Here is a 19,170-nt window from a genome sequence, read left to right as displayed (position 1 = left end):
TTCGATTACGCCTCCTAATTCATTGAGCTACCTTATCATTTATCTATTAATGGAAAACATACAGCGTTTTATAGGCATAATAGTATTACTCTTAACTTTTATTACTGGTAATACAGCCTTAATTTGATTTGTTTAGTTGTTGTCGTTTGTAGTTTTCATGGAAGAATCTTTTTAGACTTTAAATAGTTTTAAAAGCTGCTTATCCGAGTTTTTTGCTGTTTTTCTTATTTTATTTCTCTTTATCTCTCTAGTATATAATATGATAATGTATAATAATATGTTATTAATTCTATTAATTATTATTAATATTTAATGTTTCATGTTTGTTATAGAACTTTTTGTAATTTTTTTTGTAATGCACATAAAAAAGCGATAGTGTGAACTAAGCGTCTGGATGTGACGACTCCTTTACTGGCTGGGAGTTTTCCTGCGTTTATCTTTCCGTCTAAATTCATATAATCTTGAAAGTGTTTGGGAGTGGTATGACGATTCATATCTTATATGTTTCTGCTTACTTTTGCTGTTATAATAAGGTTACTTAACTAACAACGTTGGAGCTGTGTCGGCAGTTTAAATTCGATATCTCTGTCGTCACCTCATATCGGGCTTGCGGTTTCTTCACTTCTTCATAAACTTTTAAAACCTTCCATTATCCACGTCACTACTCATTACTTCCGAGTCTAATAGTTCACCTTTTTTTTTTCTCTTTTTCACAGGGGCAAAAGCAACTGATTTAGTTTTGAAACAGTGTGCGGGTAAAATCGACATAGTCATATGCCCCGCTAATTTCGCGGCCGGTCTTCGGCTCTACGTACGACTTCATCCGGGCAACACAATAGTCAGCCATTTCCTTGCTTAGATTAGCGTATAACTCATCTGCAGTGACGTATGCACGCTCGCCCGATGTAATAGCGCGGAAGGCGTTCTCGATTTCTTCCGATGAGCGTACATTCTCGGTCTCACGCGAAATCATGAACGCCATGTACTCTTGAAGCGACACATATCCATCCCGGTTCGGGTCGACCGCATTGAGAATGTTCTCGAACTCAGGGTCTGGTTGACCCTCTTCAACCATTGGAAGATCGTAGCCGAGGGCGCGCAGGCATGATTTGAATTCATGGTGATTCAATTTTCCTGACTTATCTTTATCGAAGTGCTTGAACATCATCGAGAACTCTGCAAAGACAGAAACAAAGCCAAGATCACCGTTTGTATACGAACAGTTAACGTAGAATTGTTCGAGTTGCAGTCTGCAAAAATGATGAAAGTAAAGCTACACTGTGAATCAGCGAGAGTATCTGGTTGTACACGTTTGAAAAAGTTCCATAATCCTCTTTTATTTCTACGTATTTGGAATATATTTTCTGAACATTTTGTAACAAAATACAAACCCTTGAGGGCGTCTTCGGATACTCCGCTCTGGTTCCTGGCCTGAATTTGCTGTTCGAGATTGTGCTGCATTCTCATACCGAGTTGGTCGAGTTGGTCCCACTGTTGAGCCAGGCCCACAGTCGAATGTTCAGTGTAACGATTATCCAGAATAAGGTGTTCTTCTAGTTTTGCTCCGAGGTCCTCGATCCTCTTGAGGTCAATACGTTTGGCTTTTACCTCTTGAGCTTTTCGTCGGGTTGCCTCAAGCTGAGCTTCAAGTGTGCCGTTACCTTCCATCATCGAGGATCCATCCAGCAGCCACATTCGTGTCTCCGTAAGCCATGCGTGGAAAGCATTAGCATTCAAGGCAAACTCTCGACGCAGTTTGTCGTTCTCCTGCTGACGGTGGGCCTCCTTCGTCAATTCGTTATCGCGTTCATGTATAATCTTCTGCAAATTTTTCCACGTCTCTTCGAGGGCCTCCATCGTAAACCACGTGTACGGGTTGGTGCCAACATTGAAATTTTTAATCCTGACGTCGAGCGCCGCCAGCGCGTCAAAATCCGCCTGGGCACTGCTAAGCGATGCCTGAAACTGTGAATGTGCTTCTCTTAGAGCGGCGATCTCCTCTAATGAGTTGCAACGTACTGGGTCGGTAAGATCTTCTTCAGCGTTTTCGAACCAAGAGTTAAACGCGGACGCTTTCTTAGCGAACGTGAGGAACAGCTCTTCAATCTGCTTGTACTGTTCAAGCATTTGAATAAGCTTGGCCTTGCGCGCCTCGGAGGCGCCGCGCAAGTTGTGCCATCTTGATAATACGTGATCGTGCCGTTTGATTATGTTATTTTTCTGCTCGTGGTTGGCGTTAACCAGTTGATCTTTTAAATCAGTGATGGAATGAATGCCTGAAATGTTAATTGATAGGTGCTTAATAAGTTTTCCACGAACCTTACGCGGTAAAGGTGCACACACTAAAGCAAACCTTGAGAAGTGGAGTGTATGTCTGCAGTTTTATTTGAGGCTAAATATATGAGGTACTGAGCTGTTAATATACATTTGGAGTAAAATGTACCAACAAATAACGAAGCAGTAATATTCAATATCCTTTGGATACGTACCCTCGTGTTCAAAGGCAGACAGTCCAGCATCGAAGGTCTCCTGTTTAGTGAGGAGCGTTTGTACAGACGACAGATCACGGCCAAAGTCTTCTCCCCGCACATGGATTTCTTTATCTCCAATCCAACTTTCGACCACATCGGCCTTCCACATAAACTGAAGGAAAGCTGAGTTGTCGATAAGCTTGTTTTTACGGTTGATAGCAGTAGCTTCAAGCTGATCAAGGCGATTAGCAAGTTGTTGCATACGCTGTGAGATAGCACCAGCATGATGATTGCCCTCTCCGATCAGTTGGTCACCTGCGGCGCGAATATCGGCACAACGTTCACGGTGAACACCAAGGTCACTTTCAAACGCCTCGTGCTTCTTCAGTAGACCCTGAACGGCGGCCATCGTGTCACCATAATCCTGGACATGTAACAGTTGTTGTTTTTCCTGTATCCAGGCCTCTTCCTCCTCGACTTTGGTGAGGAATTGTTGGTATGTCAATGACTGGTCCAGCTTATCACCTCTTTCTTCCGACAGCTGTTTGAGCTGTTGCCAGCTAAGCTGTAACTGCTGTAGCCGAGACTCAATTTCAGGCACCCCAAGGTTACTCTCCTGCATCAGTTTCTGTCCAGCTTCCTCGACCTGTTGGATAGCGGGCTCGTGTGATAAGAGCTCATTAACCAGACGTTTGTGTTTCTTCTTTAGGTTCTCCACGCCGGTCAGATCTCGACCGTAATCATCGGAACCGACCAACAGTTTTTTTTCCTTAATCCATGACTCCTCGTCAGCGATGTCGCGGAGGAACTGCTGGAGTGTATTTGCCTCATTAAGTCGAGACCGCCTGTACGTGGCAAGTGTTTTGACACGCTCATAGCGTTCGTTGATGTCACGCCGCTTTTCCTGAACGGCAGCCGGATCGAACTGGCCAGATTCTACGAGTGCATCTGCCAACTCGTTCATGTCTTTAACGCGATCTTCATGGGCCATCACATCAGCTTCAACCATTTGGTGTTTCTTCATCAGGTTCTGCACCGAAGCCAGATCCTTTCCAGAGTCTTCAGACTTCAGTAAACTCTCAACTTCGCCTAGCCAGAAGTCGATATCCTTGACGGCCGCATTGAATGTGCGTTGTTTGTTAGCCTCCTTAAGCTTGACGCTCTTCTCAGAACTTTTTTTAGTGAGAAACTCCCACTGTTCTGCAATACTTTCTAGGCGTTTGTGCACGGCTTCCTCAGATCCCTGACACTGCTTCTGATCAATTAGGTGCTGACCATTGCCCATTACGGCTTGAATACGATCAGCATTTGCTGCCAGCTCGGCCTCGAACGCTTGGTGTTTTTGGTGTTTTGACTGGATATTAGCGGGGTCACGGTAAGACTCGTCCGTAGCCATCGCTAGTTTTTCCGTGATCCAGTTTTCGATTTCGTCCGCATCGCGGGAGAACTGTTGCAGGGTTTGCGATTCGCCCAGCTTGGAACGTTTATCAATTAAGGCGTCTGTAAAAAAATCAACAATGCTTCTTATTAGTTGGCCAAGTTACTGTGTGCCACGTTATTTACATACTATACTGTTAATAATTTGACATGAAATTTTAGCCACTGGATCTCTTCTGCTAGGCGTCGTCAACGAATGAGGAATGAAATTTACCTTTAAGGTGCGCCCACCGATTGAGAACCTGTTTTTTCTTGGCATCAATGTCTTCAGCAGCATAGTGTTCAGCGGAGATGAGTTTGTCGGCTAGGTTGCACAAAGTGGCAATCTTTTCCTCCTGAGCACTGATTGCTTTGTCGAAATCTTCATGTTTTTTAATAAGTGCCTCAACATTGTCACCCCCCATGTCATCTGAGCGCAGGAAGGCCTCTCGAGATGCCATCCAGTTCTCGGCCTGTTCGCAGTCACGGTAAAAAAGTTGCAGATCAAGGCACTCCTCTACGCGTGTACGTCTTGCCTGCCACGCCTTCTCGAGTGCCTCCCGGGCTTCTGCCATCTTATCAAGCTTGTCCTGGATCTGGGGGCTCGCATAATGGGCGTTTCTCAGCAGCTGTTGTCCGAATTGTTCAAAAGCCTGGAACGTTCCCTGGCGAGCATCGATCTCCGTGCGGTGCTCCTGCAGATAGAATAGACATGTATAATGCATTTGTGGAACTTTCTTAAGTACAGATGCTTTCTTTTCATCTTCGGTGTTCTTTTGACAACTTGTAACCTATTAGGTTTTAGTTCACATTACTTGCTTGTTATTAGATCTAGTAGTACAACTGCCATAACCATATGTTAGTTAGTCATATGACCAAAATTCTTGCAGGTAAACTGGTTTTATTTATTCATGAGAAGACATTGTATATAGCGAGTAACAGGTCATAAAAGCTTATCTTACCAGGTGTCTTTCTAGCAATGCTTCGGCCCCTGTGACATCATTTGCGAGTTCATCAGACGATACCAGGGCGTGCATGGAGTTGATCCAGGACATTAGATCTCGGAAATCGGCCAAGAAGCGCTGCAGATCGTAGCTATCCATGAGCTTCTCCTTACGTAGTTGAGCTTTCGTTGTAAGCTGAGTCCATTGCTCAATAATCTCCTTTTGCTTACTGAACGTCGTTTGTGCAGAGTCAGGGTGACTTTTGGTGAGCCTCTTGCTGGTCTCGTCAAGGGAGCGAATGCGCTCTCCGAGAGCAGCGAGATCCCTCTCCAGGCCATCGTGCTTCCGCTGCAATGCCTGCACAGATCGCAAATCATGACCGAAGTCATCGGTATCGAGGCCCTCCTCCTTCTCCTGAATCCAGTCCTTCGTCTCGTCAGCATCTCTCTGGAACCTCTGCACTTCATGGGCAGAACCGAGTTGGCTGGCACGTTGATGAGTCACAACCTCTAGGTTTTTCCATTTATCATTCAGCTCATCGATCTGCGTCTGAATTTTGTTCGCTGCTTCGGTCTGACCAAGTGTCATCAGGCGCGAAGCAATATCATTCATCTCAGCCAAACGCACCTCGTTCGCTTTGAGATCGGCCATGAAGTCGTCGAACTTCTTCTGCAATACCTCCACTTGCTCAAGGTCCTCCCCAACCTCTTGAACCTGAGCCACTTGCTCTTTGTCTCGAATCCATTGAGCCAATTCAGCAGCTTCACGCACCAAGGAGAATGCCTTACAGCTCTCACGAAGCTTGTTGGCGCGCTCATGGCCACGAGACAATAGATTCGCGTACTGACTTTCAATTTGGGCCTGGCGGGCAGCAATTGATGTTTCTCCAGCAAGATGCTGTTTAGAAGCGCTTAGACCAGAATGATCCAGGCGCTTCACGTAGGCGGCGGGCACGAAGCCCTGGCGGTCGTTAACCTCAACCTTCCACCAATCCTTGTTGTTGGAATTAAGGAGTGTGAGAACATCTCCCTTCTTCATCGACACCTCACGGGGTGATTTTTCTGAAATGTGAGTATGAAAATGTCATATTAATTCCCTGGTTAACCGTTGTTAGCCAATTAAGCTGATTTTTTATTAGTCATAAATAGCAGACATGATAAGAAATGTTAAACTCACCGGTGTAATCGTAAAGCGCAACGACGAATTCCTTTCCGGCTTGATCGACCACAGGAGCCTCTTGTTGGCGGCAGGCCTTAGCTTGTTCGCGCAATGCGCTCACCGAGTTGGCAAACGCCTCAAGATCGGCCATAAGGGCTTCGTGTTTCTTTAGGAGAGCCTCCGCAGAGTCCTCATCCTTACCAAAATCAGTCGACAAAACAATTGGTTCTTTCTCACGGATCCAGCTTTCAGCTTCGTTGGCATCCGCGAAATATTGTTGTGCTTGAAGTGAGTCTTCGAGGTCCTGACGACGTCGTGTCGCACGATCCTTAAGAAGTTGCCATTTCTCTTGCAGATCGGCGAGTTTCGAACTGACCGCTGGCGACTGAGTCTTAGCGGCCATTTTCTCAGCTGCCTCGGTGACGGCACTGACGCGTGGTTCGTGATTGGCGATCTCCGAGAGAACGGCCTGGTGCTTTTTGATCAGGTTCTGGACACCTATGAGGTCTCGTCCACGGTTGGTTGAGGCCGCAATGGGCTCCTTCTCCCTAATCCAGCTCTCTTCGTCATCCATATCGCGTAGCAGCTGATGAATCGCCATTGATTCCTCCAGACGACGGCGGCGTTCGGCCAGGGGTTTCTGAAGACCTGAAAGAAGGAATCGCTAGTTTTGGTCTCTAGACAGATATATCAGCTGCATCTGAAAGCACAACTTGTTGTAATATTAAACTATTAAAAGCGAATCGAACAGACTTTGAAATTTAATGACTTTTGAATTAGTTGATCTAGAGTGATAATTTTTAATGTGTTAGCGGTAGGCTCCTTTATTTTTTACGAACCTACTCCAGCGCCCTGGCACCTTCTATACAGCCATATATCTACCATTCTCGTACTTAGTGTTTCCAGACAATTTTTCTATCTATGACCTATCGAAGCAAATCAATAATGGGATATGCTTGTCCACCAGTTGCCCCTTTCGTGCTTCTTCGGTGGCGATAGGGATTGAACCACGCCTATATTTTGATAGTTAAAGTTCTGCAAGTTGCTCGTGAACTATACCATACTCCTTCTTAACTTGTTTCGAGCCGATTTACAGACAACTCATTTTTACTCATTTCCTGGATTTTAAGTATATGAATTATAATTATGTAAGACGTTACGAATCTAATGAAAATTTTGAACGACAAAGCCCGTACGTTCAAAGCTTTTGCGAAAAGTTTGGCAATGCGTTCCAGCGCCTTAGATCCGCCATCTGGTCACCTTCGTGCTGGTCTTTACCACTCACATTACCGCTTTTTAATCTTTTGCACCACTCACCTACTGCAATTTTGTTTAACACTTCCTTGCCTGATGTTTTCATCAATCTTCAATCAATTTCTGCAGCGCGGTCGCTTTTGAGAAACAGAAACTTGACCACCGTACGTTGATTTTCGAAACTAAAGTTCTATCGAACTTATTTATCCCGGAGAAAACTCAAAAAAAAAGGAGTATTTTCCAGTCAGTATCCCAGCAATGCGTGATTCTGGATTTGTTTGTAACAGCCCAATATAAATATAGATTGTTTCTAATACATACTGGTATAACGATTCCGGAGAGCTTCCTGTTTTGCAATTATGTTAGGCGCATCAAAGTGTCCCCTCTCGACAAACTTGTTGGCGGCCCCGAGGGAATTCTCAACTCGGTCACCATGAGAAGCGACATCGGCTTCAATGAGTGCATGTTTCTTAAGCAGGTTCTGGACCGAAGTAAGATCTTTGCCATAATCCTCACTCATCAGCTGGCCTTCCACCTCGGAAAGCCAGACCTCGATGTCCTCAACACCACGGTTGAAGCTCTGCTGGTCTGAAGCTTCCGTCAATTTCGTACCCTGTAGATTGTAAAAAACTTCTGTTACACCAAGTCATTATGCGAGAACATGATGCGCTGTTTAAATCTTAGCACATGGTTTTATTCTGAAACGCATGTTCTGATCATTAATAGCGACCCAACGAACTGCCAGTCTCTCTTGTAATATTACATACCTTTCGCTCGGTAGCCTCAACAAGTGAACTCCATAGTTGCATTATCATCTCCATTCGCTGCTGAATGGTGTCGCTCGCAAAGTGCTTCTGCTCAACCAGCTGCTTGCCGGTGGATACAATTTCGTCAATGCGTGATTTATTTGCTGACAATTCCTGCTCAAAATTTTGATGTTTCTGCAATTTGCCTTGGAGGTTTGTGGGGTCGAGATAACTCTCATCAGTGGCATTCTTGAGTTTTTCGTTGATCCAGCCCTTAGTCTCGTCCACATCAGTCTCAAACTGTTGAAGCTTGTAGCTTTCGTCTAGTAACGCGTGCCTCTTGGCCGCTGCCTCAACAAGGGCCTGGCGCCGCTTGAGGAGAGCATTTCGACGCTGACCGACTTCAGCAGCAGCATAGTGGTTGCTTTGAATCAACTTAGTAGCGAATTCATCGAGCGCCTTGATTTTTTCCTCCTGGGCGTGCAGTGATTTCTCAAAGTCGTCGTGCTTCTTTAGCAGAGCTTCCACGCTGTCGAGCGAATCTCCCAGGTCAGTGTTGCCCAGGAAGGCTTCCTGTTTTGCCATCCACGTATCAGCCTGCTCGGTATCTCGATAAAAGAGCTGCAGATCCATGCATTGTTCGTAGAGGATTCGCCTCTCCTCCCACAAAGAGAGAAGCGCCATTTTCTCTTCGGCTAACTGAACTAGCTTTTCCTTGACGTTATCAGAGGCGTAGTGCTTTTGATCAATAAGCATCTGTCCCGCCTCAGCTGTCAGACGGAAAGAGTCTTCTCTTGCGTCGATTTCTCCCTTGTGTTCCTGGTGCCTTTCAAGAAGGCCTTCTGCGCCGGCCACATCTTTAGCCAGCTCGTCGGCAGACATAATGGCCTTCATATCATGCATCCAGGAAATGAGATCGCGGAAATCCGCTAAGAACCTGTGCAATCCGTAGCTCTCGTCGAGTTTCCGACGGCGCTCCTGAGCAGCTCTCTTGAGTTCCTCCCAATTCTGTACGATCTCACTGTGCTTACTCCGGATAGCGTCTGCAGCAGCTTCATCTGGCTGCTCGTTGGCCAGCTTGCCAGCCTCGTGACCCAGAGCAATCACTTTATCTTCGAGGGCGGCGAGATCCCTTTCCAAACCCTCATGACGCCTCTGCAACGTTTGAACGGACACAAGGTCACGGCCAAAGTCATCACTGGACAGCAATTGCGCTTTTTCAGCAATCCACGCGATAGTTTCGTCAGCATCACGGTTGAACCTTTGCATTTCGTGAGCACCAAACAGCCTTTCTTGCCTCTTTAGCGCGAGCTTTTTCAGCTTAGACCACGCTGCATTGAGCTCGGACTTCTTGCTGATGATCAACTCCTGCTCGGGGTGGGAATCGCCCACCAGCTTGTCAGCTTGTTCGTTAACCTGCTGTACTCGAATTTCCTGGCTGGCCATATCCTTCTGAAACTCGTCGAACTTACGTTGTAGCAGCTCGACGTGTTCGAGGTCATGACCGAAATCATCGGAAGTTGCGACAAAGCTCTCTTTATCGCTAATCCAGAACATTACTTCGTCCCAGTGACGCAGAAATTGGACGAGCACGAGAGCTTGCTGCAGCTTGAGCCCTTTATCGGCAAGCTTGCTAAGCAACAACTCCCACAGGCGATGAAGTTCATCGAGGCGCTGTTTGATAACCTCAGAGGCGAAATGTCCGTGCTTAATCATCTCCATGCCTGTGTTGTCCAATACAACAATAGCATTCGAGTGGGCCGCCACCTCGGCTTCGAATGCTTGATGCTTCTGGATTTTCGCCTAAAAAGTTAGATCCGACGAAAACAGAAGCTGTTAATTTTATGCAGTGCAACGATACAAACATAATCATTGAGACGGTTTGCCATTAAGGCCAGCAAAACAATGTCCCAGAAATCACCTTTCACCTTGATCCCGGGCACATCTGCCTCGGTTACCTGCCTCGCAAATTACTGACTATCAGAAAAAGCACAAAGATACTAATCGAGCTATTTGAATCATTTTCATGCGAAACAATAATAATGATAATATAACAAATCCTGAGGAAAGAAACAAACGAATGCATAAATCGTCACTGCACCTCGTCAACTAAAAAAAACGAAAACTCGTCACAGACACACAAAAACATACCCGTCAGGTAAAAAAAAAAAGCAAAGTTACGTTCTTCTTTTAGTAATATGTAAATACTTCTAGTGCTTTGTTTTTTGCTTTTGCGTAGCAATGTTTCACATAAGTTGTAGCCATTCAGTCCATTTTTGGGGGTGGAGTTCTCCTAAGACCATCCTCTATCGTTTATCTACTGTTTGGTCTCGTCCACCGACACACAGTCGTACCACGCCCTCACTAAGACGTCCCTGGTCGTTTGCATACAGACAGTCAATCAGCTGACACAACACTCCCACCAAATTGTAACATTGCACTTTGTTCAAAGACAAGAAAATATACTGTACATTAGCTAAGATGATATCTGTAGCGGTATATATCTCTCGTTATGGATATATCGATCTCAGTTGATAGGTAGGCTCATAGGGAAGTCTCATTCGAATTTCTAGTAACTACACTACAGACCCTCATTTTAAAATAATAGTAAATAGATTAAACTGAAAATGAAACACCAAAATTTGACAAGAAGCGATCTGTTACCTCCAGAACGACAGGCTCACCTGTAGGTTGGTTGGATCTTTATAACTTTCATCAGAAGCGGCCTGCAATTTCTCGTAGATCCAGCCCTCAAGTTCATCGGCATCTCGTTTGAAGTACTGGAATCTACGAGCCTCTTCAAGACGGTTTCTGCGCTCATGTGCCTGATTTTTGAAGTCAGCGTATCTGGAAAGCGTAGAACGAAATCACAGAATGCACATAATGTTACCTAAACGATAATGGCAAATTAGAAAGTGAACGAATTGAACTGTGTTTTCTGTTAAAAACAAAGTATATTGGTGTTGGTGATCCTGTTACACTATAACGTAAACACATATTCAAAGGTAAGAACGTTTGTGACTGTGCAAACAATGTTATCAAACTAGTTACTGAATATAGTTCTGTTTATGAAACTATAAACATACTATCTTTAAATAAACACACCTTCCGAGCACTTGGGAACGCCTTTCCTGAATGTCCTCGACAGTTTCTAAGACTTTGATGTCTTTAGGGGCCACCGGAGTGCCCTCCATGTTTTAGCCGCTCCTCTGGCCTCTGTAAATTATAATTAGAACAATTCATTTAATGGTTAAGTAAGGTTAATGATTACAATGTTTTTCCTATTGAAATTTAACCGCATATTGTGTATGTTGCAGAAAATCGATATAGAGGAACTTTCTAACATTGATCCAGTTGATTAGTTTTCTAAAGAAAACTAACGGAACTTGAATATTTTATACGTACGAAACTAATATGAACTAAAATATTTGATGGTAATGAGAAGCCACCACGGCCATTCACAACAAATTGCATCTAAATCCATTATGCAAATCTAATCCAACAATAATTTTGTGTTTTTTTAAGTTTTCAGCACTTAAAATGGCCATTTCTGAGAAAAAAATAGCGATCTAGAAAGTTTGCACTTGTGTCTTGGCGATCAATCTCGGTATCCTTGAGCCGATTTTGGCATCTTGTTAGATATGCGGTTCTAGTATTTCCCAATGCGTACATCTTCAGTCGTCTTTTTGGTTTCGATATCATTCATTTAATCGATGTTGTTCACGATAATTCTCTAGCAATTACCATACTTTAATAATCTACAATGTATAACTAAATCAAGGCATATTGTAATTATGAACGCTGCATGTCAAAGCCAGGTCGACTTTTCCATAAGCTCACAACGCAGTCAAGTCAATTCCTAAATGGATGAATTCAGAGTGAGTCTGTCCCTCCAGCCTCCTGAGGGCTTAACCAACGAGGTTATTATCTGGTCGAGATTGGGCTTCGAAGATAGGACGGCTATTTAACGGGCTGTTCCAACCGCATGACTTAGAATGTTGCTCCTCTCGTTCGAATTATGTTGCATTTCTTGTTAGACAGTAACGCCGCCATCTTGGTCTTTTTCTTCGTTTAAATATCAGCGCCTTGTATTCTCTGCCGGCTAACAGCAGATACATGTGTATCGATAGCAGCATGTACCTATGGAGCTCTCGCAGGAAGCCATTTTGAAATATAAAACAGCTCGATATTTGCTTTCCATATAAGCGTACTTAACAAACCACACCTTGGGATACATTCTAACGAAGAGGCTTTTGTACATAGTGCATAAACACTTATGTAGATATGGTATGATAGGATTTTGTAAATTATGTCTCTTTTAACACCTCTATCTGTATTTGGCATAGACGTATATATCCAAGGTCCTACGCGTGCGTATCATAATCAACGTTCTATCGCACTCCGACATCACTGACCCACATCTATTTAGGTGCGTCTACCGCATTATTCCTTTTTAGCGCAACGAACACCATCTTGTCTATCCCAACTACTGACATAACAATACCGAAATGATACTTCATCTAGTGCAACAAATTCACCTGCTTTTTCGAGCACGTGCCGCCCCAGCCTACGATAAGCGCAAGCCAAAACCAGTCTGCTTTTCGCGCGAACTTGGACCATCACATCGCAGTGGCTGTCACACCTGACAACCTGGAATCGCTACCACTACCCATACCGCGTCGCCAGCATGATCGACACTATCATTTGGACAATCCAACAACAGTCAGCGCTGTGTACAATTCTAGCTCACTCATTATTCGGGAATAACTAACTAATCGATTGTGATCCATGGCCCGCTAGTACCTTTCATATATAATATGTTTCAATATATATAGAAAATATGATATACATTCAAAATTTGTATTAAATATTTGCAATATTAAATAAATATTTGTAAATATCCCAGTTGACGATCCAACCATAAAATATCTAGCATTAAACAGTGTTATTAGCGTATGCTTTTAGCCGCCGTGTGGCTTCGGACGGCGGACAGCTGTACTATCTTCACGCGTCATGACTCATTGCAATACTCGCTATAAAGAGACGAGTGTACGAGAAAGGTCCAAAGGTAGAACATATAAGGACGGTATCATACGCTTCGATTTGATCTTGTCCTTTCCTTCAAGGTGACTATACGCATCTGAATGAGCGTCTCTGCGGGCGGGTCAATTAGCGACAGCTGTCGCTCACGACGCTGGCTATTGGTGTCGTTAGCATAGCGCAGCTTGCGTTACAAAACGATGCTGCTATTTCTGGTCGCGACGCTAGGAAAAGAATAGGGGAAGGAAGCAACAAAGCAAATGGCCTCTATTTCCAGTAATGCCTAACTATGAGTTGGAAGCAGCACTGGGCGAAGCAAAATCCAGTTCGACGCAATGACACTAGAAGCTAAACAACGTGGAGCGCTGCCAGAACCGCATTTGCCTGAGCGGATTGGAGGCGGGCGTCAAGCGCATGAAATGAACAGCATCATGGTTGCCCTGTTAACTGGTTCCGTTTCAAAACAAAAGAAAGCAAGCTAATGTACTGATCATGTCACATGGCAGGTCTCTAGTACTAAACGAAATTCTTTGGTAATTCATCTGTACCAGTACAAACAGCGATATGCACGCGCGTAAAAAGATACGACACGAGTAAGACTTCAATATATAATTACAATCTTAATTTATGGATGTTTTTTGCTTAGGCTTTAAAAGGTAGATCGTAATAGCGTACAGTTCGTGATAGGCCTGCAACATCGTGTAAAATATAGTAACATCGCTGAGAAATCTAGCTATGTAGCATTTATCGTTTTTTTAGAGAATTTTTACTGTTTAATCTGTTCGTTTCCGTTGATTATTTAAATCAGATAAGATACTTTAACTTCATACGCAACCATTGTAGATGATAGGTAAAAACAATTCAAATGATAATTATAAAAGCGCTGTTGAGAATTCACCAATGTTCCCAAACGGTTCAATGAAACGGTACGGATATGCAACACGATTGTAATATAGAAGTTCAGCGACTTAAGTTCAGCTAATCTAACTTGAAATTTATTCTACGCACATCTACCAGCATTTGTGCCCATGTTATTTATAATAGGAACATTACTAATAAAAGCTGGCGTATTTAGGGTTCGGTTAAACTGAGAACATCGACTTCACAAGGTTCATTGTAGTATTTAGTTAAACAATGGGCTTTGTTAGGTATACGCAATGAAGGACAGGAATAGCGTCATAAAACTGCCCACTATGGACCGTCATAAAACAGTGAGCACGCGACTGGCAGGGCATAGTACTACCGGTTCGTAAAGAACAGCATGTATTCTTGTTTGTGGTATTTAACGAGATTAGTCTACTCCGGAAACTGCACCGCTCGCGCACCATAATTTTCTGCGGCAATAAACCGCTATTTTTATTATGATTTGTACTGGAGCGATGCTCGGGCAGAGTGACCCATCATTAATTATTTGGCCCATAAATACACGTCTTACTTCAATGTCGGTTTACTAAAACTGGATGTCCGTGACAGTATAGTGGGTAAGATTTTCGGCTGCTAATCTGATGGACACGTAGTTGGACTAGGTTCGATTCCGTTCATAGCGACGCTTCGTTTCGTGCTGGTATCGGGCCTTCTGATGAATCGCTTAACGCCGGTGCCGAATGTAGAACCCGAATCGTTTAGAGTAAAGTCGGATCAGAGTCATCGTGGACCCATAACCAACTATTGAAAGGTACAATGACAACAAGGAAAAGAAATATGATGCTTCCAGGTGATCTAATTGAGTCCAAATTTAGAAGCCAATGAGGGTGACACCGACATCGCTGTTACACAAATCCTCGATAATCAAAATCAAAAGTAATGCAAATTAGGAGGCACACTACCATGAAAAGAGAGAACTAATTATCTTAAGGTGCCCAAAGTGTGATCACGTTCCAGTTAAAGCCGTAGAGGATTCGTTGTCACATGTTGAAAGATTTATTGCGCTTCTCGATCGGCACGGTTATTTTGCGGATAAACTATAAACGCAATATGCGGTAAAAGCCTATCGCCTAATCTGCTTTATTAACCTTTTTTACTTTCGAGCTATCAGAACGTAACGACCGTGGGCGGGTATTTAACGCTAAACTGTATTACAATATAGACGTAGCTCTTTTTAATATCTGCCACCGTTTACGCCTAGAAGTATTTTGCACGAAAATCGCGAACAAAGAGAAATAAAACCAAAGCGGAACTCTTCATCGTCTGGCCAAAAGACGCAACCGATGCTGACAATCATTTCTACAATCGGCATTAAGCAACGACTAGAACTGTTTTCACAAAGACCACTGAAAGGATAAGAGGTTCCGAAAGCCCCCCCCTTCCGGCCTTCCAAGCTATCGTTCTGTCGTTGTCGCGTATTGTTATAGCAAGTCAATGCTAAGATAAAACGGCAGAGCCAACACTATGAAGAAAGTAGAATAGTCATATGCCCAATAAGCTCCGGCGTAAAATCAACGTTAAATATAATAAAACAAACATTTTCTACACGGTATAGCTTTTAGTTTGTATTGCACAGTTTCACGCCAAGTATTATACTAACTTGAAATTTGTACTTCTCTAGAAGCTTAAGTTTTCTAGAAGCCGACAAGACAGATGCTTCCAGTAAATTCATGCGTTTTTTTTAAAGTTTTTTTGATATCGTTGTTTCCTAAAAAAGTAATAGAACGACCCTTCATACAACTTTTGGGTGCTGCAGACTATAGGCAGTATGAGAGCGAGCCTATAGTCTGCAGCTATAGGCTAAAGCCTATACCTAAAGCCAGCTAATATTTAATTATGTCGAGAATTAACTACACTGTACTGTAAAGTAAATATTTCAATGCGTGGAACAAATTATGGACCAGAAGGGTTAAGAGTATAGTAGCGCATACAACCTATAACATAACACATGAAACTCTTCGCTGCTAAACAATGTTGACCGCAAAGATTTACGATACTGAGCTTCCATATGTTTTTAACTGCGAGCGGTGGCCTCGACATATTTGTCACAAGGTTATTCAATAGACGAATTACAACAGTCGTACTCGTTATTGAAACGAAGTTAAAAAGCCACACAGCGTATTCAGATCGAATTTAATCAATTTTAATTTAAAATATATTAATAGTGATTGGTAATAGATCTTTTGTGTTATAATGCTATTGGTAAACTTCCGTTATTAGCACGTATGTTACTTGCCCATAAGGTCAAAAAGAACTTTCTCATTTCGATTCATCATTATAATTACATATGAATCACTTATACCTCTTAACTAATATTACATAAACCATGATGTTAGCCTAACCAAAACATCTGCGGTATAAAACTGAGACACGCTTCGTGGCACCAAAATGTGAAACGAAGAAATCCGGTAATAACTCAGTAATATAAATACGTTACGGTGGCCGACTAGTGTTTGATTCCCATTCATTGGAAGCATTTTATTTTAACAGATCAAACACATTTGTAACCCACGTTCGGAACCAATACTACAACATTCCATAATACCAATCGATTTTTAGTTTATCACAAATATACGCAAATAAGAGCTTGTTTTATACGAAAATACTTTATTTTTCGCCACTTGCACTGCGCCATACTGTAGTACACAATTAAGGCCGTTTAAACGGAAAGAGGAGGTCAGGCACCAGGGGTAATGTGGTCACACTCGCCACATTAAAGATGACGTAATTCAGACGTTCGCACCGTTTGCTTGGTTTAGCCTTTTGTAATAACACAGAGTTAGGCGGGTCTCCTGGTAAAACTACTCTGCAACGGGCATTTTGTAGGGTGAACGTCATTTTAACGATCTATAGGAAATAATGTGACACAATATCGCGATGGCTGCTAGAAGTAAGCGAATGACTGCATGTATATTCGTGCCTAGATTGCAATATAAAATTATCCAAAAGCGCTTCTATCGAAACAAACGTGCAGATTGAATGATTAGTAACATAGTGGAGAACATAGTATAGTTCCTTTCTCTTCATTCGTCCTTCTCAATAGAGTAAAACCATTATCTGTCAATTATTAATTAATCTCAGCACTCATTAACGTCCAGATTAAAATGTATGTGCTTGTTTTTGAAAAATATCTAGGAGAACGTAGCAATTAATAACGTTCAACGGCTATAAGCTGAATGCGCCAACAACGAGTCTTCAAGTTATCAAGAACTAATCAAATAGTGGCTTTCTTAATATATTATCTTCTATATAGATGGATGTAATGCTCACGTTGAGCTCGTCAAGAAACAGCCCGGTGGAGTGGCGTAGCATGCGACGATCCACTAAAGAAATAATAAAAACAGCCGTTCGCCACGCAGTGTTAATGCTGGTCATGATTCTGTCGGAAGTATGCTAGATCATCACAGGGATCCTCACGCCTTTCCGTTTATCTCTGTGTAGGCGTGGTTACGTTCACACCGACACAAAGCAGCGACGAACAATTCCACAAAATCCTACGACAGGAGTTGCTGAGGGACATCTTCAACATGCAAATGACCCGACAAACCGCAACTACCCTATGATAACATGTAGTCCCTTTTGTGTATGGCACCGAAAACTAAGGGATGAAAACACAAAACAGTGTATACTGTTTCGTGTTTTCTCATACAGTACGCGTCCGATAAGAAAAACGTGGCCTAACTACTATGTTACAGCACAAAAATACTGGACTACGCTTCGCAAGGCTATAACAAAACGAAATTTTTGATCCAACGCACAACAGATGACGCTTTGTTGAGTCGGTAAATGTTAAGTCAATCCAAACGACAAGAATTTGGTAGGGGTGGACGACTCTTACTAGCTTGCGAGCTTGTGATAAATCCGTGTATCGGTAATGAAGTAACGCACAGCTGCAATTGTCGTTGCGAGTGTCTCACTCCGACATCTACAAAGAATTATCTTACTACCGAGCAAAAGCAAGGCAAATAAATGTTACCAACATCAGACAGTTCCGATAGTAGGCAATTAGAAATCGGCCATTCCAGCCGCGAATGTGCCAGAAACTTCCAAGGCACAAGCGCCGAGATGAGCAAAGTCAAATTACCAAACGGCAAAATTAAAGCTGCCGCGGCCGCTCGCAGTGACTACATCGGTCCGTGCTAATAGTACGTATCAACGCCACTGGTAATAGCGAAACCTATATTGAAATCGCGCCTCTGACTGCCCGACTAAGAAACCGACGTATGTGGAACCTAGCCACACCTTATGAACGCAGATTACACGCATCTTATTATAGCTGGTTGTCGTTTTAGTCTAAAACTTTTACTGTCATCTGTCTGGTCAAACAATACCAGTAGCAAAACAATACTATACACATGTACATACACACCAAGTAGAAAATACATAAATCAATGTGATGACTAATATTTGCTAACGTGAGATCGTACTAAACAAAACGGGAATAAACTATCCACTGGCGAGCACTGATTTTGTGACAATCATACGTTGCCTCACTCTCTGACGACAAATGCATTCTGACTACACAGATGACAGCCAGATACGTGTAAGGGAGTTGCCATCCCGTTCGCTTTTTACTCCTTCCAGCTTTTCATGCCTCCCGTATGTGCTACAACTTAAAATGACCGACGACCAACACATTCAGTATGTATAATGGACAGCAAACCTAAAGCAACGACGCTATGTAGTGCTCTCTAAATATTTTTGCGGGTGAACAGGAGCATCAATTGGGAGGCCAACGCCCATAAACGTCTGGAACGTTAGTTATCCTGCTGCTGCAATTCTCACGATTGATGAAAGAAATTATTGTAGGCCTTAAATGGACGTTCGGCTCATCAAGAGTATCACCTACACTTAGCCTATGTATATAGGTACAGTATACAGATAGGCACTCACTACCAGTAGCCTTAGGTTCAGTAGAATTGCGCTGATACCGCAGTGACCTCCGCTAGAGCTCTGGGCGGGGCTGATTGCCCTATGGTAAATTGGGAGACACGTCCTGAAATTCGATAATAACGACGAGAGTGGTTTATATTTAATATGTGGACATTACAAACCTCGTACTCGATGATAGTTGGGATCGAAATAACAATGTCGCTATAGTCATACAGATACAAACAACACCAGTGGCACCTGGCTTGACCAACTTGTCGTTGCACTCACTACGAGGCACTGGTTTCTCACCGTACTTCACAACATAGATCGAAGCTCTTTCGCTTA

The 19,170-nt window shown here is 43.1% G+C and overlaps 1 protein-coding gene across 1 annotated transcript; it reads right to left on the bottom strand.

Moving 5' to 3' along the window:
• Positions 1-66: 66 nt before the first annotated feature.
• alpha-Spec (alpha spectrin) lies at positions 67-19,167 on the bottom strand. Its single transcript, XM_022789020.2, has 11 exons — positions 19,008-19,167; positions 11,095-11,205; positions 10,674-10,836; positions 8,011-9,792; positions 7,565-7,856; positions 6,008-6,637; positions 4,850-5,892; positions 4,123-4,582; positions 2,490-3,971; positions 1,392-2,276; positions 67-1,176 (listed from the first exon to the last, which is right to left on the bottom strand). Exons 2-11 carry the CDS (start codon positions 11,181-11,183, stop codon positions 734-736), a joined length of 7,269 nt encoding a protein of 2,422 aa, XP_022644755.1. The 5' UTR covers positions 11,184-11,205; positions 19,008-19,167; the 3' UTR covers positions 67-733.
• Between the last annotated feature and the right edge of the window lie 3 nt (positions 19,168-19,170).

Source organism: Varroa destructor, unplaced genomic scaffold, assembly GCF_002443255.2.
Source record: "Varroa destructor unplaced genomic scaffold, Vdes_3.0 BEIS01000001.1, whole genome shotgun sequence".
NCBI lineage: Eukaryota > Metazoa > Arthropoda > Arachnida > Mesostigmata > Varroidae > Varroa > Varroa destructor.
The sequence above is the reverse complement of the archived record's forward strand: the minus strand, read 5'-3'. Positions and strand labels throughout refer to the sequence as shown.

Coding starts and splice junctions, on each gene's coding strand:
- alpha-Spec (XM_022789020.2), bottom strand. CDS start 11,183: ATGGAGGGCACTCCGGTGGCCCCTAAAGACATCAAAGTCTTAGAAACT. Junction 9,793..10,673: donor AAGATCCAACCAACCTACAG/GTGAGCCTGTCG, acceptor CTAACTTTTTAG/GCGAAAATCCAGAAGCATCA. Junction 1,177..1,391: donor ATCCGAAGACGCCCTCAAGG/GTTTGTATTTTG, acceptor CTGTCTTTGCAG/AGTTCTCGATGATGTTCAAG.